Source organism: Rhinopithecus bieti, unplaced genomic scaffold (assembly GCF_001698545.2).
Source record: "Rhinopithecus bieti isolate Rb0 unplaced genomic scaffold, ASM169854v2 scaffold_29928, whole genome shotgun sequence".
Taxonomy (NCBI): Eukaryota; Metazoa; Chordata; class Mammalia; order Primates; family Cercopithecidae; genus Rhinopithecus; species Rhinopithecus bieti.
In genome coordinates this window covers 4,732,730-4,751,286 of record NW_016814053.1, presented here as the reverse complement: position 1 = coordinate 4,751,286, position 18,557 = coordinate 4,732,730, and the positions used below count along the sequence as shown (strand labels likewise).

Below are 18,557 nucleotides of genomic sequence, written 5' to 3'. Positions count from 1 at the left end.
GAAGATCTCTGTGTATTACTCTGGTTATTTGAAAAGATTCACAAAGTTGAGAACCTTTTAACTAGACCAAACAAGAGAAAAAGAAGATTCAAATTACTAAAATCAAAAGTAAAAGAGGAGACATTACTACTACCAACCTTAGAGAAAGAAAAAGGATTATAAGGGAATACTATGCACAATTCTATGCTACAGAGTGTATAACCTAGATGAAATGGACAAATTTCTAGAAACAAACTACCAAAACTGTTTTAGTAATCACTTCCCAAGACAGGCACAAACTAGGAGAACTGATCTGGTAATGAGTAAGAAATAGGAAGTCTGAGGAGACCTGTAACAAGTACAGCATTTGGATTAATAATCAAAAAACTTCCCACCAAAACAACAAAAGCCCAGGACCTGAAGATTACACTGGTTAATTCTACCAAACATCAAAAGAAGAATTAAGCTGGGTTCATTGGCATGTGTCTGCAGTCTCAGCTTCATGGAAGGCTGAGGCAGGAGGATTGCTTGAGCACAGGAGCTCCAGGCTATAGTACAGGACTGTTCCAGTGAATGGCCACTGCATTTCAGCCTGGGCCACATAGTAAGATCATGTCTCTTAAAAAAAAAAAAAAAAAAAAAAAGAATTAGCACCACTTCTCTACAAACTCTAAAAAATAGAAAAGGAAGGAAGATTTCCCAGCTCATTCTATGAAGCCAGTATTACCCTGAAACCAAAAACCAATGAAAGCATCATGAGGAAAAGAAAACTATACCAATATCGCTTACTGAATACAGACCACAGAAATCTCAATGAAATGCCAACACACTGAATCCAGCAACATATATAAATGGTTATATACGATGACTAAGTGGCATTTATCCCAGGAATGCAAGATAGGGTCAACCTTTTTTTTTTTAATCAAGGTATTCCACCATGTGTAGAATGAAGGAGAAAAAAAAAAAAACCCACATCATGTGATTTTCAGATACAGAAAAGACATTTGACAAAATCTCAACATACTTTCATAATAAAAGCTCTCAGGAAATTAGAAACAGAAGGCAACTTTCTCAATCTGGTAAAGGGCATCTACAAAAAGCCTGTGGCTAAACTTATTCTTTAATAGTGAAAGACTGAAAGCTGCTCCTTGAGATCAGAAACAAGACAAAGATATCCACTCTCACCACTTCTGTTCAGCATTTGTACTGTGCATTTCAGCCACAGCAATTAATCAAAAGAAATAAAAGACATCTAGATTAGAATGGAAGAGATAAAACTCTCTGTTTGCAGATGGCATGCTGCTATAATTAGAAAGTCCTTTTGTTCTTCAAAGGACACTGAAGAAAATGAAGATACCCCTCAGAATGGGAGAAAATATTAGCAAACCACATAGTTGATAAAGGTCTAGGATCCAGGATATATAAAGTACTCTTACAACTCAACAGTTTTTAAGAAAGGAAGACCCCAGTTTTTTTAAATGGGTAAAGGATTTGAGTAGGCATTTGTCCAAATAGGATATACAAATGGCCAATAAACTCATGAAAAGATGTTCAGCATCTTTAGTTATTAGAGAGATGTGACCTTGAACACTACCACTTTAAAGGTACCACTTTATACCCCCTAGGATAACTCTTATCAAAAGGATGGAAATTAACAAGTATTAGCTAGGATGAAGAAAAATCGCAACCCTTACATGGTTTTCGTGAGATTAGAAAATAGTACAGCTGCTTTGGAAAGAGTTTGGCAGTTCTTCCAAAAGTTAAAGTTGGTGTATGAGCCAGCAATATCGCTATGTGTATACCCAAGAGATCTGAAAATGTATGTCCACAGAAACTTGTTAAAGAATGTTCATAGAAGCATTATTCATGATAGCCAAAAAGATGGAAGCAACCCAAACATCCATCAACTGATGAGTGGTAAGCAAAAGTGGCATATCCATATAATGAAATACTATTCAACAATGAAAAGCAATGAAGTACTGATTTATGATGCAACATAGATGAGACTTGAAAACATTACACTAACTGAAAAGCCAGACACAAAAGACCGCATATTGTATGATTCTATTTATATTAAATGCTCAAATAGACAAATCTGCTGAAAGTAGATTAGTGGGTGCTGGTGGGTGGGAGGAAGAGGGGTAGAGACTGCTAATGAGTATGGTGTTTCTTTCTGGGGTGATGAAAGTGTTAACAAAATTAGATAATGGTGATAGTTGCATAAGTCTTTGAACATATTAAAAGCCACAATTGTTTAAAAAAAAAAATTAGTGAAGTTGTATCAAAAGCAACTTGAAGAGATTCACAGACCTAAAATAGGAGACAATTTGAACCTTGGTAAGGATAATAACTACAGTGGATTCATATGCATCAAATATGCTTAAATCTGTGAATTAGTAATGATATCAGCATATCTAAAACCTAATAACTTGTTATTTTGAGAACTGTTAATAAAGGGGAAGAATTAACCACTTATCCTGCCTTTTCTAGATTAACTGTGCCTCAGTTCATGCAGAAACTCAGTTCATGCAGTTATACCCCAGTGCAGCTAAATATTTAATGTAAGGAAATTTCTCTTTATAGAAGTATAAGTCTATAAACAAATGAAGAGTGATGGAATTTAAAAGACACTTTTGCCACCATGAAAACTAATGGATTTAAACAATGATCATCAGTAACTGCTATCATCACCAAAAAGAGAAGAGTTGTATGTACCTATGTATATATGGAGTAGTAGTCTCACCAAAACAGAGCTTGAATCTGATGAAGCCCTTATAACTAAATACCAAATTATAGGAAACGGGACAAGAACATGTTAACACCATAGGGATGCAGTGAATGAAAATCGGACTCTGAGTAACTTTATAGGAAACATAAACACAAAATTACAGGTATACCTCAAAGATATTGTGGGTTTGGTTCCATACCACTGCAATAAAGCAAATACTATAATTAACAAGTTGCACAAATTGGCTTCTCAGTGCATATAAAAGTTATGTTTACACTACACTGTAAACTATTAAGTATGTGATAGCATAATGTCTTTAAAAATCAATGTACATATCTTAATTTTAAAATGCTGTGCTGCTAAACGTTGCTAACCAGTTATCTTGAGGCTACAGTGAGTTCACAGCATCTTTTTGCTGTTGAAGGGTCTTGCCTCTGTGTTGATGGCTGCTGACTGATCAGGATGGTGGTTGTCGAAGTTTGGGGTGGTTGTGGCAATTTCTTAAAATAAGACAACAATGAAGTTAGCCACATCAATTGATTCTTCCTTTCAGAAAGATTTCCCTGTAACATGCAATGCAGTTTGAGAGCATTTTACCCACTGTAGAACTTACTTGAAAATTTGAATCAATCCTCTCAAACCCTGCCACTGCCTTATCAACTAAGTTTATGGCATATTCTGAATTCTTTGTTGCCATTTCAGCAATATTCACATCTCCACCAAGAGTCCATCTCAAACCACTTTCTTTGTTCATCCATAAGAAGCAACTACTCATCCTCTGAAGTTTTCTCATGAAATTGCAGCAATTCAGTCACATCTTCACACTCTTCTTATTTTAATTCTCTTGCTATTTCCAATACATCTGCAGTCACTTCCTCACTGAAGTCTTGGGCCCCTCAAAGTCATTTATGAGGTTGGAAGCCATTTCTTCCAAACTTCTGGAATGTTGATATTTTCACCCCCCATGAATGACTGAATCACAGATGTTTTTAATGGCATCTAGAATGATGGGTTCTTTCCAGAATATTTTCAGTTTACTTTGCCCAGATTCATCCACTATCTATAGCAGCTCTAACATTATACAATTTGTTTCCTAAATGTAAGGCTCGAAAGTTAAAATTACTCCTTGATCCATGGGCTGCAGAGTGGATATTGTGTTAGCAGGCATGAAAACAACATTCATCTCCTTGAACATCTCCATCAGAGCTCTTGAGTGACCAGGTACATTGTCAGTAGGCAGTAATCATTTGAAAGGAATCATTTTTTTTTTCTGAGCAGTAGGTGTCAACGATAGGCTTAAAATATTCAGTAAGCCATGCTGTAAAAAAAGATGTGCTGCTATCCAGGCTTTGTTGTTCCATTTTTAGAGCACAGGCACAGTAGATTTAGTATAATTCTTAAGGGCCCTAGGATATTTGGGATGGTCAGTGAGCATTGGCTTCAACTTTAAGTTACCAGCTGTATTAGCTCTTCACAAGAGAATCAGACTGTCCTTTGAAGTTTTGAAGCCAGGCATTGACTTCTTCTCTCTAACTGTGAAAGTCCTAGGCATCTTTTTCCATTAGAAGGCTTTTTTGTCTACGTTGAGAATATGTTTAATGTAGCAACCTTCATTGATTATCTTGGCTAGATCTTCTTAACTTGATGCAGCTTCTACATTAGCACTTACCTCGCACTTTTATGTTATGGAGGCAACTTCTTTCCTTATACCTCATGCACTAACCTGCTAGCTTCCAACTTTTCTTTTGTAGCTTCTTTGCCTCTCTCAGTCTTTTAGAATTGAAAAGAGTTAAGGCTTGCTCTGGATTAGGCTTTGGCTTAAATGAAGGAAAAGTTGTAGCTGTTTTGATCTTCTATCCAGACCAGTAAAACTTTCTCCTTATCAACAATAAGGTTTTTTCATTTTCTTATTTGTGTGTTCACTGGAGTAGTACTTTTAATGTCCTTCAAGAACTTTTCCTTTACATTCACAAAGTGGCTAACTGGTGCAAGAGGTTCAGCTTTTGGCATGCTTGGCTTTTGACTGCCTCCCTCACTAAGCTCAATCATTTCTGGTTTTTTATTTGAAGTGAGAGATATGCGACTATTCCTTTCACTTGATCACCTGGAGGCCAGTATGGAATTATTAAGTGCCCTAATCTCAATATTGTTTCTCAGGGATAATACAGAAGCCCTCGGAGCAGGAGAAAGGTTGGGGAATAGCCAGTCAGTGGAACAGTCAGACCACATACATTTATCGGTTAAGCTCATCTTATACAGGTGCAGTTTGCCATAGTGGATGTAATAATAATGAGAAAGTTTGAAATATTGTGAGGATTACAAAATGTGACACAGACACAGAGTGAGCACATGCTATTGGAAAAATGCACTAATAGATTTGCTCCATGCAAGGTTGCCACAGACCTTCAGTTTTTTAAAAAGTGGAGAAAAAGGTAATATCTGCAGAGTGCAATTTTTTAAAAAAATGAATGCGGGCCAGGCGCGGTGGCTCAAGCCTGTAATCCCAGCACTTTGGGAGGCTGAGACGGGCAGATCACGAGGTCAGGAAATCGAGACCATCCTGGCTAACACGGTGAAACCCCATCTCTACTAAAAAATACAAAAAACTAGCCGGGTGAGGTGGCAGGTGCCTGTAGTCCCAGCTACTCGGGAGGCTGAGGCAAGAGAATGGCGTAAACCCAGGAGGCAGAGCTTGCAGTGAGCTGAGATCTGGCCACTGCACCCCAGCCTAGGCGACAGAGTGAGACTCCGTCTCAAAAAAAAAAAAAATGCAGTAAAACAAGGTATGCCTTTACAAGGCAAAATAGAGAAAGGAGCCTGTAGTAGAGACATGTCTTCTAACTGCAGTGCATGGATTGTATTTAGAGCTCAGTTTAAACAAGTGTAAAAAAAATTTTTAATATTATAAAATAATATTTATAGTCCAACTGGGAAAATAGGACCACTGAACTACATATTTGCTGAAATTAAAGAATGATTAATTTCTTTGATATGATAATACTGAATAGGTTATGTTTTTCTTATGTTTTAGAAATATATACTAAACTACAGACAAAATAATGCAATATCTAGGATTTGTTTTTAAATATGGGAGAAGGGAGTGACTCCTAAAAGAATAGCATGAGGGAGTTTTTCTGGATGAACTGTTCTGAATTGTGTAATACTAATCACAAATCTGCACATGTGCTAAAATTTATATAACTGACACCAAAAGGGGGAAAAGAGTCAATTTTATAGTATCTTCATATTTAAAATAAAATTTTAAAATTTATATTATGGAAAGGATGAAGAGAGCAATAGATGAAACAAGATAGGTCATGACTTGCTAATATTTGGAGCTCAGTGATGGCACTGAGGTATTCATTATGCCATTCTATCTACTGAAAATTCTTACGTATAATTATTTAGAATATAATGTAAAAGCTTGGAATATTTGAAATCGTAGATGGCAAATTTAGGAAAATAACTGCAAAATGAAGGTATCCTAGCATTGCAAACTTGCTTAGTGTGGTAGTCATTGGAATGTAATTGGACAAAGCTATAAGCAAATGGAAGTGTTATGATTAAATACATTCTATCTCATATACATTTATATGTGAAGTTATTCTCATAAAGCTTTGTTTGCATTTTTGTTTGTTTGTTTAGGATGAGAGAGGCTGCAAGAAAAATAGAAGAAAGGCATTTTCCAACCATGCAACACATGTTGAATTTCTGCCTGTTGAGTGGCGGTCAAAACTTACTCTTGATGGAGGTATATTTTGTTTAAAAATTGAATGATTTAGCCAATGGCAAACTTTTACCAAAACAAATGCAGAAAGTTTTAGAAAATACTTCTTGTTCATTGAGAACATAGTGTCTTCAATTTAATTGTCTTGAGGTATACTCACCCTTTGTTCTAGATTATTTAAGAAAATAAAATCCATTGATTTCTAAAATAATTATACTGACTAATATCATTTGAACCACTATATAGATTTCATAGGTAGCACTGTTTTCATGCATGCCCTCTGTGGATTGTGAGGGCGGATGGAGGGATATAGCGGGAACAAAATGTTTTCTAAAATTTTGACACTGAGTTGATTTGTCAGCACTTTAAAATATTTGTTTTCCACAATTCCATACGAGCTTACATTTTCTTTCTAATAATTTTCCCCTCATAATCGAAAATAAAATCTCAAGATTTTTTTTTCCTTTGTTGTTTTTCATACGTTCCCTGGGCTGGTGAATTACAATCTAGCATAGAGAATTTGTGTATTTGTTTAAATAAAATCAGTTTAGTTGTCTTCCTTAAAGATCTGTCATCAACTAAAATAGGTGTCTTTCTTTACACAAAGTTATGTCCGTTAAATATTAAAATCATAAAAACAGAACGTTTAGATTGATTATTTACATAATCTGCAAAATGAAAGAGTTGTTATACTGGTTATAATATTAGCAGCTGCCATTTGCAGAGCCTTTTGCTGTGTACCTGGCAGTCTGCTGTGCATTTTGCATGGAGTATCTCATTTAATTGTCTCAAAAATTCATGAAATACCTGCTATATTTTCTCCATTTTACTGATAAAACTAAAACTCACTAAAAGGGAAATTTAAGAGTGGCAGGCAGAATCTAGCTCTGTATGATGGCAGATTCCATGTTTATCACAGTGTTAAACTGCCTCCCTGGGTGTCCAGGTCTGTGATTCTGTCTCATAGTCAGTTACGATTTATAAGGACCCGTCCAGATCTGTGATTCTGTCTCACAGTCAGTTAGGAATGTCAGTTGTAGTTTATCAAACCCAAATTGCATCAAAAATTGTAATGAGTTAAAAAAAAAAAAAAAAAAAGGAATATTATTGACCAAAACAGATCTCAGCAGCAGTGGTTGATATGTAAAGTTCTAGTGTAATAACAACATGATCCCTTGAACTTCTCCCATTCATACAGGTAAATTGCTCAGGCTTCTCAGGAAAGTATATAATATGGCTGAATTACCATTTAGTGAAACTCCTGAGTTTGTAATTTCTGTTAGGTTTAAGCTACTTTGGTAGTATAAAAGGCATTCTGATGAATGAAAGAAGCCAGTCTTAGGCTGGGCGCAGTGGCTCACACCTGTAATCCCTACACTTTGGGAGGCTGAGGCAGGTGGATCATTTGAGGTCAGGAGTTTGAGACCAGCCTGGCCAACGTGGTGAAACCCTGTCTGTACTAAAAATACAAAAAGAATCAGCCGGGCTTGGTGGTCGGCATCTGTAATCCCAGCTACTTGGGAGGCTGAAACGCGAGAATCACTTGAACCCAGGAGACAGAGGTTGCAGTGAGCCACGATCATGCCACTGCACTCCGGCCTGGGTAACAGAGTGAGACCCTGTCTCAAAAAAAAAAAAAAGCCAGTCTTGGAAGTTTATATACTTTATGCTTCCATTTTCATGACATTTTGGAAAAGGCAAAACTTCAGGGACAGAGAACAGATCATTGATTAGCAGGAGTTAGGGGAAGCAGGGAGGATTTGAATTTATAGGAGCAGCATGTAGAAGTTTTTCCGGGTGATAGAACAGTTCAATATCCTGATCCTGGCAGTAGTTACACAAAACTACACATGCATTAAAACTCAGAGTCAATTTTATTATGTGTAAATTTAAAAATAATTTTAAAAGGGTATCTACCTACAGCACACATCATTGTGTTCTTTGGCAGTGAAAGGCTAAAACCATTTCCTTTAAATCAGGAATAAGCCAAAGATATCCACTCTTACAATTTAAACATTCTGCTTGAAAGTCTTAGCAGTGCAGTAAGATAAGAAAAAGAAGTAATAGTTACAAAGACTCAGAAACATCTGTTTTGATTTGTAGGTCATATGGTTGTCTACTCGGAATATATAAAAGAATATACAGAAAAATTATTAGGCCGGGCAGAGTGGCATGTGACTGTAGTCCCAGCTACTCGGAGGCATAGGCAGGAGGATCACTTGAGTCCAGGAGTTCTGTGCTGTAGTGCACTATGCCAAGCAGGTGTTCACACCAAATTCACTATCAATATGGTGACCTTTCAGGAGCAGGGAGAGGTGAAAGAGCCCAGGTTGGAGACAAAGCAGGCCAAAACTCCTGTGATGATCATTAGTGGGATTACACCTGTGAATAACCACTGCATTCCAGCCTGGGTAACAGAGAGACCCCATACCCGGGAAAAAAGAAAAAGAAAAAAAAAAATTATTAGAATTAATAAAGTAATTTATTAGGGTTGTGACATAGAAATTCCATATATAAACATAATTGCATTTCTGTATACCAAGAACAGACAAATAGCATCAAAAATATAAAGTTCCAAGAAATAAATCTAGCAAAAGAAGTATATTTATGTTACAAATTAAAGAAACAATTAAAAGACCTTAAACACAACTTAAAGATAATTTCCTTAGATTGGAAAATTCGTTATTCTAGAGGTGTGGATTCTCCCAAATCGATCTATAGATTCCATGTAATTCCAATCAGGATTTCCAGAGTTTTTCCATGAAACTTGACAAACTGATTCTGAAATGATTATCAAAGAACAAAGGGCTAAACAAGCAAAGTCAAGAGACAGCACACGGAATGTGATAAAATATTTGCAGACTACCCATCTGACAAGAGATTAATAACCAGAATATATAAGGAGCTGAAACAACTGTATAGGAAAAAAAAATCTAATAATCTTATCAAAAAATGGGCAAAAGATTTGGTAGGTATTTCTCAAAAGATGACATACAAATGGCAAACAGGCATATGAAAAGGTGTCAACGTCATTGATCATCAGTGAAAGGCAAATCAGAACTACAATGAGATATCTCACCCTAGTTAAAATGGCTTATATCCAAAAGACAGGCAATAACAAATGCTGGTGAAATGTGGAGAAAAGGGAACCCTCGTACACTGTCGGTAGGAATGTAAATTAGTACAACCACTATGGAGAACAGCTTGGAGGTTCCTCAAAAAACTAAAAATAGAGCTACCATATGATCCAGTAATCCCACTGCTCGGTATGTATTAAAAAGAAGGGCAGTCAGTATATTGAATAGATGTCGGTAGCATCCTGTGTTTGTTGCAGCACTGTTCACAATAGCCAAGATTTGGAAGCAACCTAAGTGTCTATCAACAAATGCATGGATAAAGAAAATGTGGTACATATGCACAATGGAGTACTATTTGGCCATAAAAAAGAATGAGATCCTGTCATTTGAAACAACATGGATGGAACGGGAGGTCATTATATACTCAGGCACAGAAAGACAAACAGCAGATGTTCTCATTTGTTGGATCAAAACAACAACTTATGGAGATAGAGAGCAGGCTAGTTATCAGAGGCTGGGAAGGATACTGGGGAGGTGGGGATGGTTAATAAGTACAAAAAAATAGAATGAATAGGACCTAGTATTTGATTGCACAACAGGGTGACTATAATCAATAATAAATTAGTGGTACATTTTTAAATAACTAAAAGAGTAGTACTGGATTGTTTGTAACACAAAGGATAAATGTTAGAGGGCGTGGATACCCCATTTTCCATGATGCGATTACTATGTATTACATGCCTGTATCAAAATATCGCATGTACCCCGTAAATGTATATATCTCCTATGTACCCATAAAATTTAAACAAAAAATAAAATGAAATAAAAAAGGAACAAAGGTCTGAAAATAGCCAAAACACAGAATGACGGATTTGAGGGGTAGAGTCTTGACCTACTAGGTAGCCATACCTAGTACTGTATTCAAACTTCTGTAAATATCCTTGGCACAAGGATAGGCAAATAGACCTGTGTACCAGATTAGAGATTCCCTAAACAGGAAACCTGTCATACCTGGCATTACAGATCATTGGTGAAAGGATAGCCTGTTCCATAAATGGCATATGGAAACTGGGTGTCCTATGGGGGAAAAAAGTAAAAAATGATCTCTACTTCACATTTCACATGGATCAAAACATGATAATATGAAAGCCAAGACCTTAAAACTTTTAGAAAATGTACAGAACACTACTTTTACAACCTCACGGTGCAGGGAAAGAATTCTTAATATACAAAAAAATGCAACTATAACAAATTTGATTAGATTAAAATTAAGGACTTCTCTTTACCAATAGACCATAAAAAACGAAAGACAAGCCACAAACTGAGAAAAAGATGTTACAACAGAGCAACAGATATAACCGCCAAAGATTTCATATCCAGAATAAAGGACAAGAAACTTAAGTGGGAAAGAAAAGGTTTTTTAAATTTATGTATGTATATTTTTTTCTAGTAATCAAGGAGATGCAAATTAAAGCCACAGTGAAGTATCGTTCATACCCATCAAGCAAAAATTTAAGAAAGTGACAATACCAAGTGTTGTTGGGGTTGTATAGCAGTGAGAGTTTTCATTCACTATTGTTGGGAATGAAACTTGGTATAGTCACTTTGGAAGATTTAACATCATCTTATAAAGCTGAAGGTGCATGTGCCCTTTGACACAGTAGTTCCACTTCTTAGAGATATACTCTAAAGAAACTCATAAACGTGTGCACCAGGAGACATGTAAAACAGTGTTATTTAGGATCATGATTTATAAGTAGTAGCAAAAAACCAGAAACTCAAATAACTCTAGAAAGAGAATGGATAAATTTTGATATAGGTATAGAGTGGCATATTATACAACAGTGAAAAAGAGTGGATTGCAGCTATATGCATCAACTTGGATGAATCTCAGAAACATAAGATTGGGTGGAAGAGTGCAAGCAAACCATAGATAATACCTCAGTTTACACAGTGTTCAGAATCAGGTAAAATACTTAGGCTCTGGCACATAGTAAATTCTGTAGAAGTAATTGGGTGCAGTTATTAATATTATTGGACATGTAGTAAATCTATAAGGAAAAGGAAAAGCACAATTAATACAAACCTCTTACCTGTAGTTACTTCTCCCTCTCTGCTAGAGAGGCCTGTGATCATTTCAGAATATATGGTGGGTTTGTAAGATACTAGCAGTATTCTTAAACTAGATGGTATGAACATGTTTTTCTTTTTATAAATTATTCTTTAAACTGCCCATTCATAATTAAATACCTTTATTTATATGTGTCTGTATTTCACAGTAAAAACTTTTTTTGGAAATGCATTAAAATAACATTTGAAGTATTTTCAGATCAGCATGGTAGTACACCTTTCACTTTTACAATTTAGAAATAGGTACAGCCTGTAAATATGTTGTACAACCACAAACAGCAACAATATTTCCCTTTACAATTTAAAAAAAAAAAAAGAACTTTTGCTTGTCTTTGCCTTCCTGTTATTATTACATTGTATTAAAGTGGAGGAATAAATAAAATAACCTAAGCCAATAAAGTGAAAAGGAATAAAAGAAATTTTGTTTCACTAAAATTATATGCCTTCTGCTCACCTTGTGCTTTCAAATCACAGTATTCATCCAAGTATAGTGCTTTGTATTTCTATAAGAAATGTAAAATTTTCTGTATCTCTAATACTTTTATTAGGTGTCTAATAGAATAATCTTTCCATGGTAGAATTTCCATAGGTTAGGCATAACTCGTGGAAGGGTGTACTGGTTTGAAAATCAGTTTATGTAGCAATTTTTTTCAATAGAGTAAATTACACCACCTTTATCTTGTTTACTGATAAACACTGCTGATTTATTTGCCTTTGTGCATATTTGTGATCTGACAGTTCTTGTCCACAGAATCTTTGGCTCACTAAAGATAGATGCAAATTGTAGGATAACTTTTTAATTTGTTGCTGGTTGCCACCAGTGGCTCTAGGCAGTCTACATGTGTATTGCCAAGCTGAAGGTGCATAGATCAAAAAAACAGGCTAGGTGCGTGCCTCACAACTGTAATCCCAGCATTTTGGGAGGCCTAGGCAGACAGATCACTTGAGGTCAGGAGTTAGAGACCAGCCTGGCCAACATGGTAAAACCCCATCTCTACTAAAAATACAAAAAGTAGCTGGGCGTGGTGACATGCGCCTGTAATCCCAGCTACTCGGGAAGCTGATGCAGGAGAATCGCTTGAGCCGGTGAACCGAGATCACCCCACTGCCCTCCAGCCTGGGGGACAGAGCAAAACTCCATCTCAAAAAGGAGAGGAAACAGAAAAGGAGGTACAAAAAGACTTGGGATTGTGTTTTGACACTTGTTCTAAAGTATGTGGCCTCGTTTTGCTCTGGGTACCCCTGAATTTCAATACAGAAGCCATAACATACAAAAAAAGGTGACGCTTTATAGATTTGATAACGGCTTTCATCCTTTAATGTTTCTTTTCATCTCCTATTTTGTCTTTTACTGTTTTTTTCTTGCAGTGTTTTACAGGAAAGGAAGATTCATTAGAGCCAAAGCTGGTCTTGAATATTTAAATGTTAAATAGTTACTATTTCAGGCAATGTAATTTTCTTCACTATTATTTCTGTATAACAGACTTTCTATAAGTTTAATTTACTTGGTTTTTTTGCTTTTGTAGACACTGTTGATTCCATTACTCCTGACAAAGTACGAGGTTTAAGGGATATGCTGAACAGCAGTGCAATGGACATAATGTATTATACTAGTCCGCTTTATAGAGATGAAGTAAGTATCATGATTATCTTGCTGGTCGGTATTTTTTAGTGGTAGCTTATAAATGTCCTGAATTTTTACATTTTTTTAAGCAAATGAGAAATTACAGGAATTCATTATAAATAGCCTACTTTTAACAAATTTGATAGTCTTCAAACGAGATATTAGGACCCTTAATGAAACAGTCTCAGGTGGGGGACTGGTTAGAAAATAGCTCTGAGAAATAACAGTGTTCATAAATCTGATTAATTATATCTGTGACTGTTGTCTTCACAAAAGAGTTTTAGACATAAAATGTCCTTTAAATTTTTTGTATATGATGGATGTTTATTGCTTCACTTCTGTAATGAATTCATACAGTTTTCAAATGGTAGTGGAGCCGATGCCTCCCAAGAGTAACACTGGGGCAAGAGGTGAAGGTTTATTCAAGAAGATGAGAGAATCTCCACCAAATGCATTTTGTCACTTTATTGATAAGAGGGAAAGGAATTCTGTTTAGTAGGAATAACTAACATTTGTTAATTGCCTAACGTGTTAACTTGTTTAATCCTTATTTTAAAAAATCCTGTGAAGTAGGTATGATTAGTATCCTCATTTGAAGGATGAGGAAACTGATGCCAAGAGAGATTTTAAGGCTTGCTCATTGTGTCTCGCTTAATAAGTGGCAGAGCCAGTATTTGAACCCAAGCAATATAGCTTCACAGCTTACACTGTTTACCACTTCTCTCCTCTGTGTTCACAAGATAGCCAGTCTCTCTGTTTTTTATTGGCTGATTATTTTGACTTTCCTGGGCCTTTAATCAGTAAATATTTAGTGAGCCCTACTCTGTGCCGAGCACAGGCTAACAGGGGGCCACTTTACTGCAGACTCTTACCCTTCATTAGCAGGGAGACAGGGAAAATCAGTACAAGTGTTTGAAAGTAAGATCTGTCACGTTGGTAAAATTTATTTATCAGGAATCCCAGGTAAGATTTGATAATATTTATGTATACTGAATCAGCTGGCTAAAGGTGTTTTGAACTAAGAATATGGTCTACATGTTTACTGAAAATGTGTTTATTGAGAACTATGTATAAGATACTGTACAAGGATCTTGTATAAGGGGGAGTCTCTGCCTTCAAGAAAGGTTAAAATATTATAATACGTAGGTCCACATTTATGAAATGTGTGGAAGGAAGAGAAATACATGGAAATTTTTGCAATTATTCTTTTTTTCCCTCTGAAAAAAGCATTTAGGCTTATTGTTATAGTACTTAAATTACATTTCCATATTTCATCATAATCATATATGGCCCCAGTTTTTGTTCTAAAAACTATGCAGTAGAAATTACTTTTTGCAAAGTGTATATGGGCTCTAGAGATATAGACTGCCTGATTCCAGTCCCACTGTAACACTTAATTTCTGTATGGCTTCTCTATCTGCAAAGTGGATATTCTAACAAGTAGCTACTTCATAGCATTCTTGTAAAGATTAATTGAGGTAATGCTTATATTAACATGTGGCACATGGCAGTCAAGAATTACTATTATTACAGGTACTATAATATCAAATCATTTTAGTTTTTGAATTCTGAGTAAAATTCTCCAATGCTGAAACAGACATGTTGCTGCCTATAGATACCTCTGCTTTCGTAAGAGAAAGAAGGGTTTGATGTTTTCTGTGGGAGCTTTCTTTTATCAATTTTTTTAATCTAAAAATATTCCTAACTAAGCTTTGAAAAGCTAAGTATGGAGTGGAGCCTGACAGGATTTTGTGTATATGTTTTCTGTATAAAGATCTTAGATTTCTTAAGGTTCCATAACCTATAACTATCTTTATAATAGACATGTAAAGCATTTCAGAGTTAACAGGTTTATTGTTTTATATGTATTAACTTATAAATGTAATTTGCCAAATATTTTCTGAGCACATTTTGACACATTTTGTTTTTTTAAGCTAGTAAAGTGGCATAAACTTGGCAAAGGAAGTAACAGATAGTATCGTTTGTATCTCATTTCTCTCCAATATTTTATGTTCTTGAGGATGAAAAAAGGAAAAGCAGTTCTATCCCATACCCCAATTCTATCTTTATAAATTCAAGTGAGCGATAACAAGGTTCTAACCCAAAATAGTGTTAATAGGAATAAAGAGAAGAGATAGATTCAAAATATGATAGAATTAAGTGGTCTTGAAATGATTTGTTATGGGTGATACAGGAAGGGAAGAGACAGATGATGCTTACAATTTCTAGCTTAGGCAACTCGTAGATGGTTCTGATATTAACTATAAATGGAGGAAGGGGAAGCAGATTTTTGTAGGGGAAGAGAGTAGAACATAAGGAAAATAATGAATTATACTTGTAAATTTTTGGTATGTTTACAATTCCCTTCTGGAGTTGTATAGCGCAGACTATAATATTAGAAGTGAAACCAGTGAGAGTGCAGGGAGGAGGATATCAGAGCGCATGTTACCATACACATACACATACCTGCATATATATGATTGGTGGTACCCCTAAGAGGGCTCAAAGCTCTGGTCATTGGCTAGTGGTAACTGAGCAAATGGTCATTTTCTGTAATGCTCTTATATGTGGAAAGATAATTGTCCTCAGAATGGAACTGAATAAAATAGATAGTACAAAGAGGGAACCAATGGCTATGATAAATGGGGGGCAAAGGGAACACCTAGTCCTTTGAATTAATCTGTCTTTTGATCCAGATGAATTTCATGGGAGAGCATGAGAACTTGTGACTGAAATTCATCAGCAATCTTTAGCAGTGATTTTCAAACATCCCTGATGAGAATAATTTCTATACTCATTAAAATAACAGCAAAATAAACCCAGGGTCGGGGTGGCGGGTACTGGAATTTGAGGGTATCATTGTAAATTCAACAATTTCTAAAATATGCATGTGTGTTGTGAGTACTACTTATATATGTAGGTGAATATGTATATATACAGGCATACCTCAGAGATACTGTAGATTTGGTTTCAGACCACTGCAACAAAGTGAATGTCACAAGAAAGCAATAAAAACAATAAAGCAAGTCATGCAAATTTTTTGGTTTCCCAGTGCATAGAAAATTATGGTTATGCTATACTGTAGTCTGTTAAGTGTGCAACAGCATTATGTCTAAACAAGTATACATACCTTAATTTAAAAATATGTTATTGCTCTAAAATACACACAGACATGAAGTGAGCACTGTTGGAAAAGTGGCAACAGTAGATTTACTCAGTGCAGGGCTGCCACAAACCTTCAGTGTAAATGCAGTGTCTACAAAGTGCCATAAAACAGGGTATGCCTGTTCATGCATGTACTTCCTAACCTTGCCCACTGAAGTGGCCAATAAGCAAAGACACCCTAATCGAGCACACCTAGCACCCAGATCTCTTCCTCTAGTGCTATTATTTCCCACTGAGGAAAATCAGGGTTCCTCAGGAAAATGGCTGATTCTGGGGCTGGAACAACTTGTTATGACAGAAGGTAGGAAGATGCTCAAAAGAATTATGGGGTAGGTCACAGGAACACAGGGCCAAATTAAGCAGCTCTCACTGGCCAAATCTGGAACAATTTGAGCACCAAAAGTATTATTTATAAATCATTGAAAAAATTATTATAAGTTCATATTGACTATAAATAAATACATGGGGAGAAAGGAGAATCCTTGCTTACAGTAGAATGCCAAAGGCCAACTGATGGAGGGAATCCTGGAGTTGGAAAACCGTTTTGCAGCTATCATGGTAGGATCAGGTAAGAGAAGACTGGACACAAATCATCGATAGATACTAAATTGAAGGCAGTATTTTGATGAGAAGCAGGATATTTACATGGTCATAAAATATATCACCACAAACTGATTATTCATTTAGGAAAGAGCAACAATAATTATACACTGGAGAAATCAAGCAATACCTAAACTGGGTATTCCTGAGGAGCAGACGGACATTATGCACCTCTGGATATGACACACAGAGGAGAACACATCACTTATACAGTATTCTGACAATGAGGAAACATCAGACAAACACAAAATGAGGATGTTGTAATGAAAAGCAGGAATGACACTGTATTCTTTAAAAATATCATTATCAGGCTGGGTTCAGTGGCACATGCCTGTAATCCCAGCCCTTTGTGAGGCCAAGGTAGGAGGATCATTTGAGCCCTGGAGTTCTAGACCAGCCTGGACAACATAGCCAGACCCCGTCTCTACCAAAAATCATTTTTTAAGAATTAGCCATGTATGGTGGTTTGGGCCTCTAGTCCCAGCTGCTCGGAATGCTGAGGCCGGGAAGGATTCCTTGAGCCTGGGAGTTCGAGGCTGCAGTGAGCTGTTCTCATACCACTGTACTCCAACCTGGGTGACAGAGTGAGGCCCCATCGCAAAAAAAAAAAGAAAAAGAAAATCAGTATCATAAAGGCAGAGTGGCTGCGGAAAATGTTCCTGATTAAAGGATGCTAAAGAGACATGTAGCTAATGCCATATCTAAATTGAAGAATTTAGGGGTAAAAGACCGTGACATATATAATATATCCTCAAATGATTCCCAAAAAAGGTGAGGGTTTATGTGTTTATCATAGAAACAGAACAAGTGAATAAAGCAAGTGAGATACAATGCTAACAATATGTGAACCTGGGTAAAGGTTATATGAGTGATCTTTGTGTTATTTTTATTTTGCAACATTTTATATATTTGAAATTATTTTCAAATGAGAGGAGGCTGGGCCAGGCTCGGTGGCTTACACCTGTAATCTTAACACTTTGGGAGGCCGAGGCAGGTGAATCACCTTAGATTGGGAGTTTGAGACCAGCCTGACCAACATGGAGAAACCCCGTCTCTACTAAAAATACAAAATTAGCCATGCGTGGTGGCAAGTGCCTGTAGTCCCAGCTACTTGGGAGGCTGAGGCAGGAGAATGGCGTGAACCCGGGAGGCGGAGCTTGCAGTGCGCCGAGATCGTGCCACTGCACCCCAGCCTGGGCAACAGAGCAAGACTTCCTCTCAAAAAAAAGAAAAGAGGCCGGACATGGTGGCTTATGCTAGTAATCCCAGCACTTTGGGAGGCCGAGACGGGCAGATCACTTGAGGCTGGAAGTTCAGACCAGCCTGGCCAACATGGCAAAACTCTGTCTCTACTGAAAATAGAAAAATTAGCCAGGCATGGTGACAGGCACCTGTAGTCCCAGCTACTCGTGAGGGCAAGGCAGAAGAATCTCTTGAACCCGGGAGGCGGAGGTTGCAGTTAGCCGAGGTCACACCATTGCACTCCAGCCTGGGCCACAGAGGGAGAGCCCATCTCATTTTTAAAAA

At 36.6% G+C, this 18,557-nt stretch overlaps 1 protein-coding gene across 1 annotated transcript in view; it reads left to right on the top strand.

Moving 5' to 3' along the window:
* Positions 1-18,557, top strand: part of DDHD1 (DDHD domain containing 1) — a 131,757-nt gene that overhangs the window by 88,619 nt on the left and 24,581 nt on the right. Inside the window, 3 exon segments of the mRNA XM_017849540.1 lie at positions 6,353-6,390; positions 6,393-6,458; positions 13,168-13,274. Coding sequence (XP_017705029.1) covers positions 6,353-6,390; positions 6,393-6,458; positions 13,168-13,274 — 211 coding nt within the window.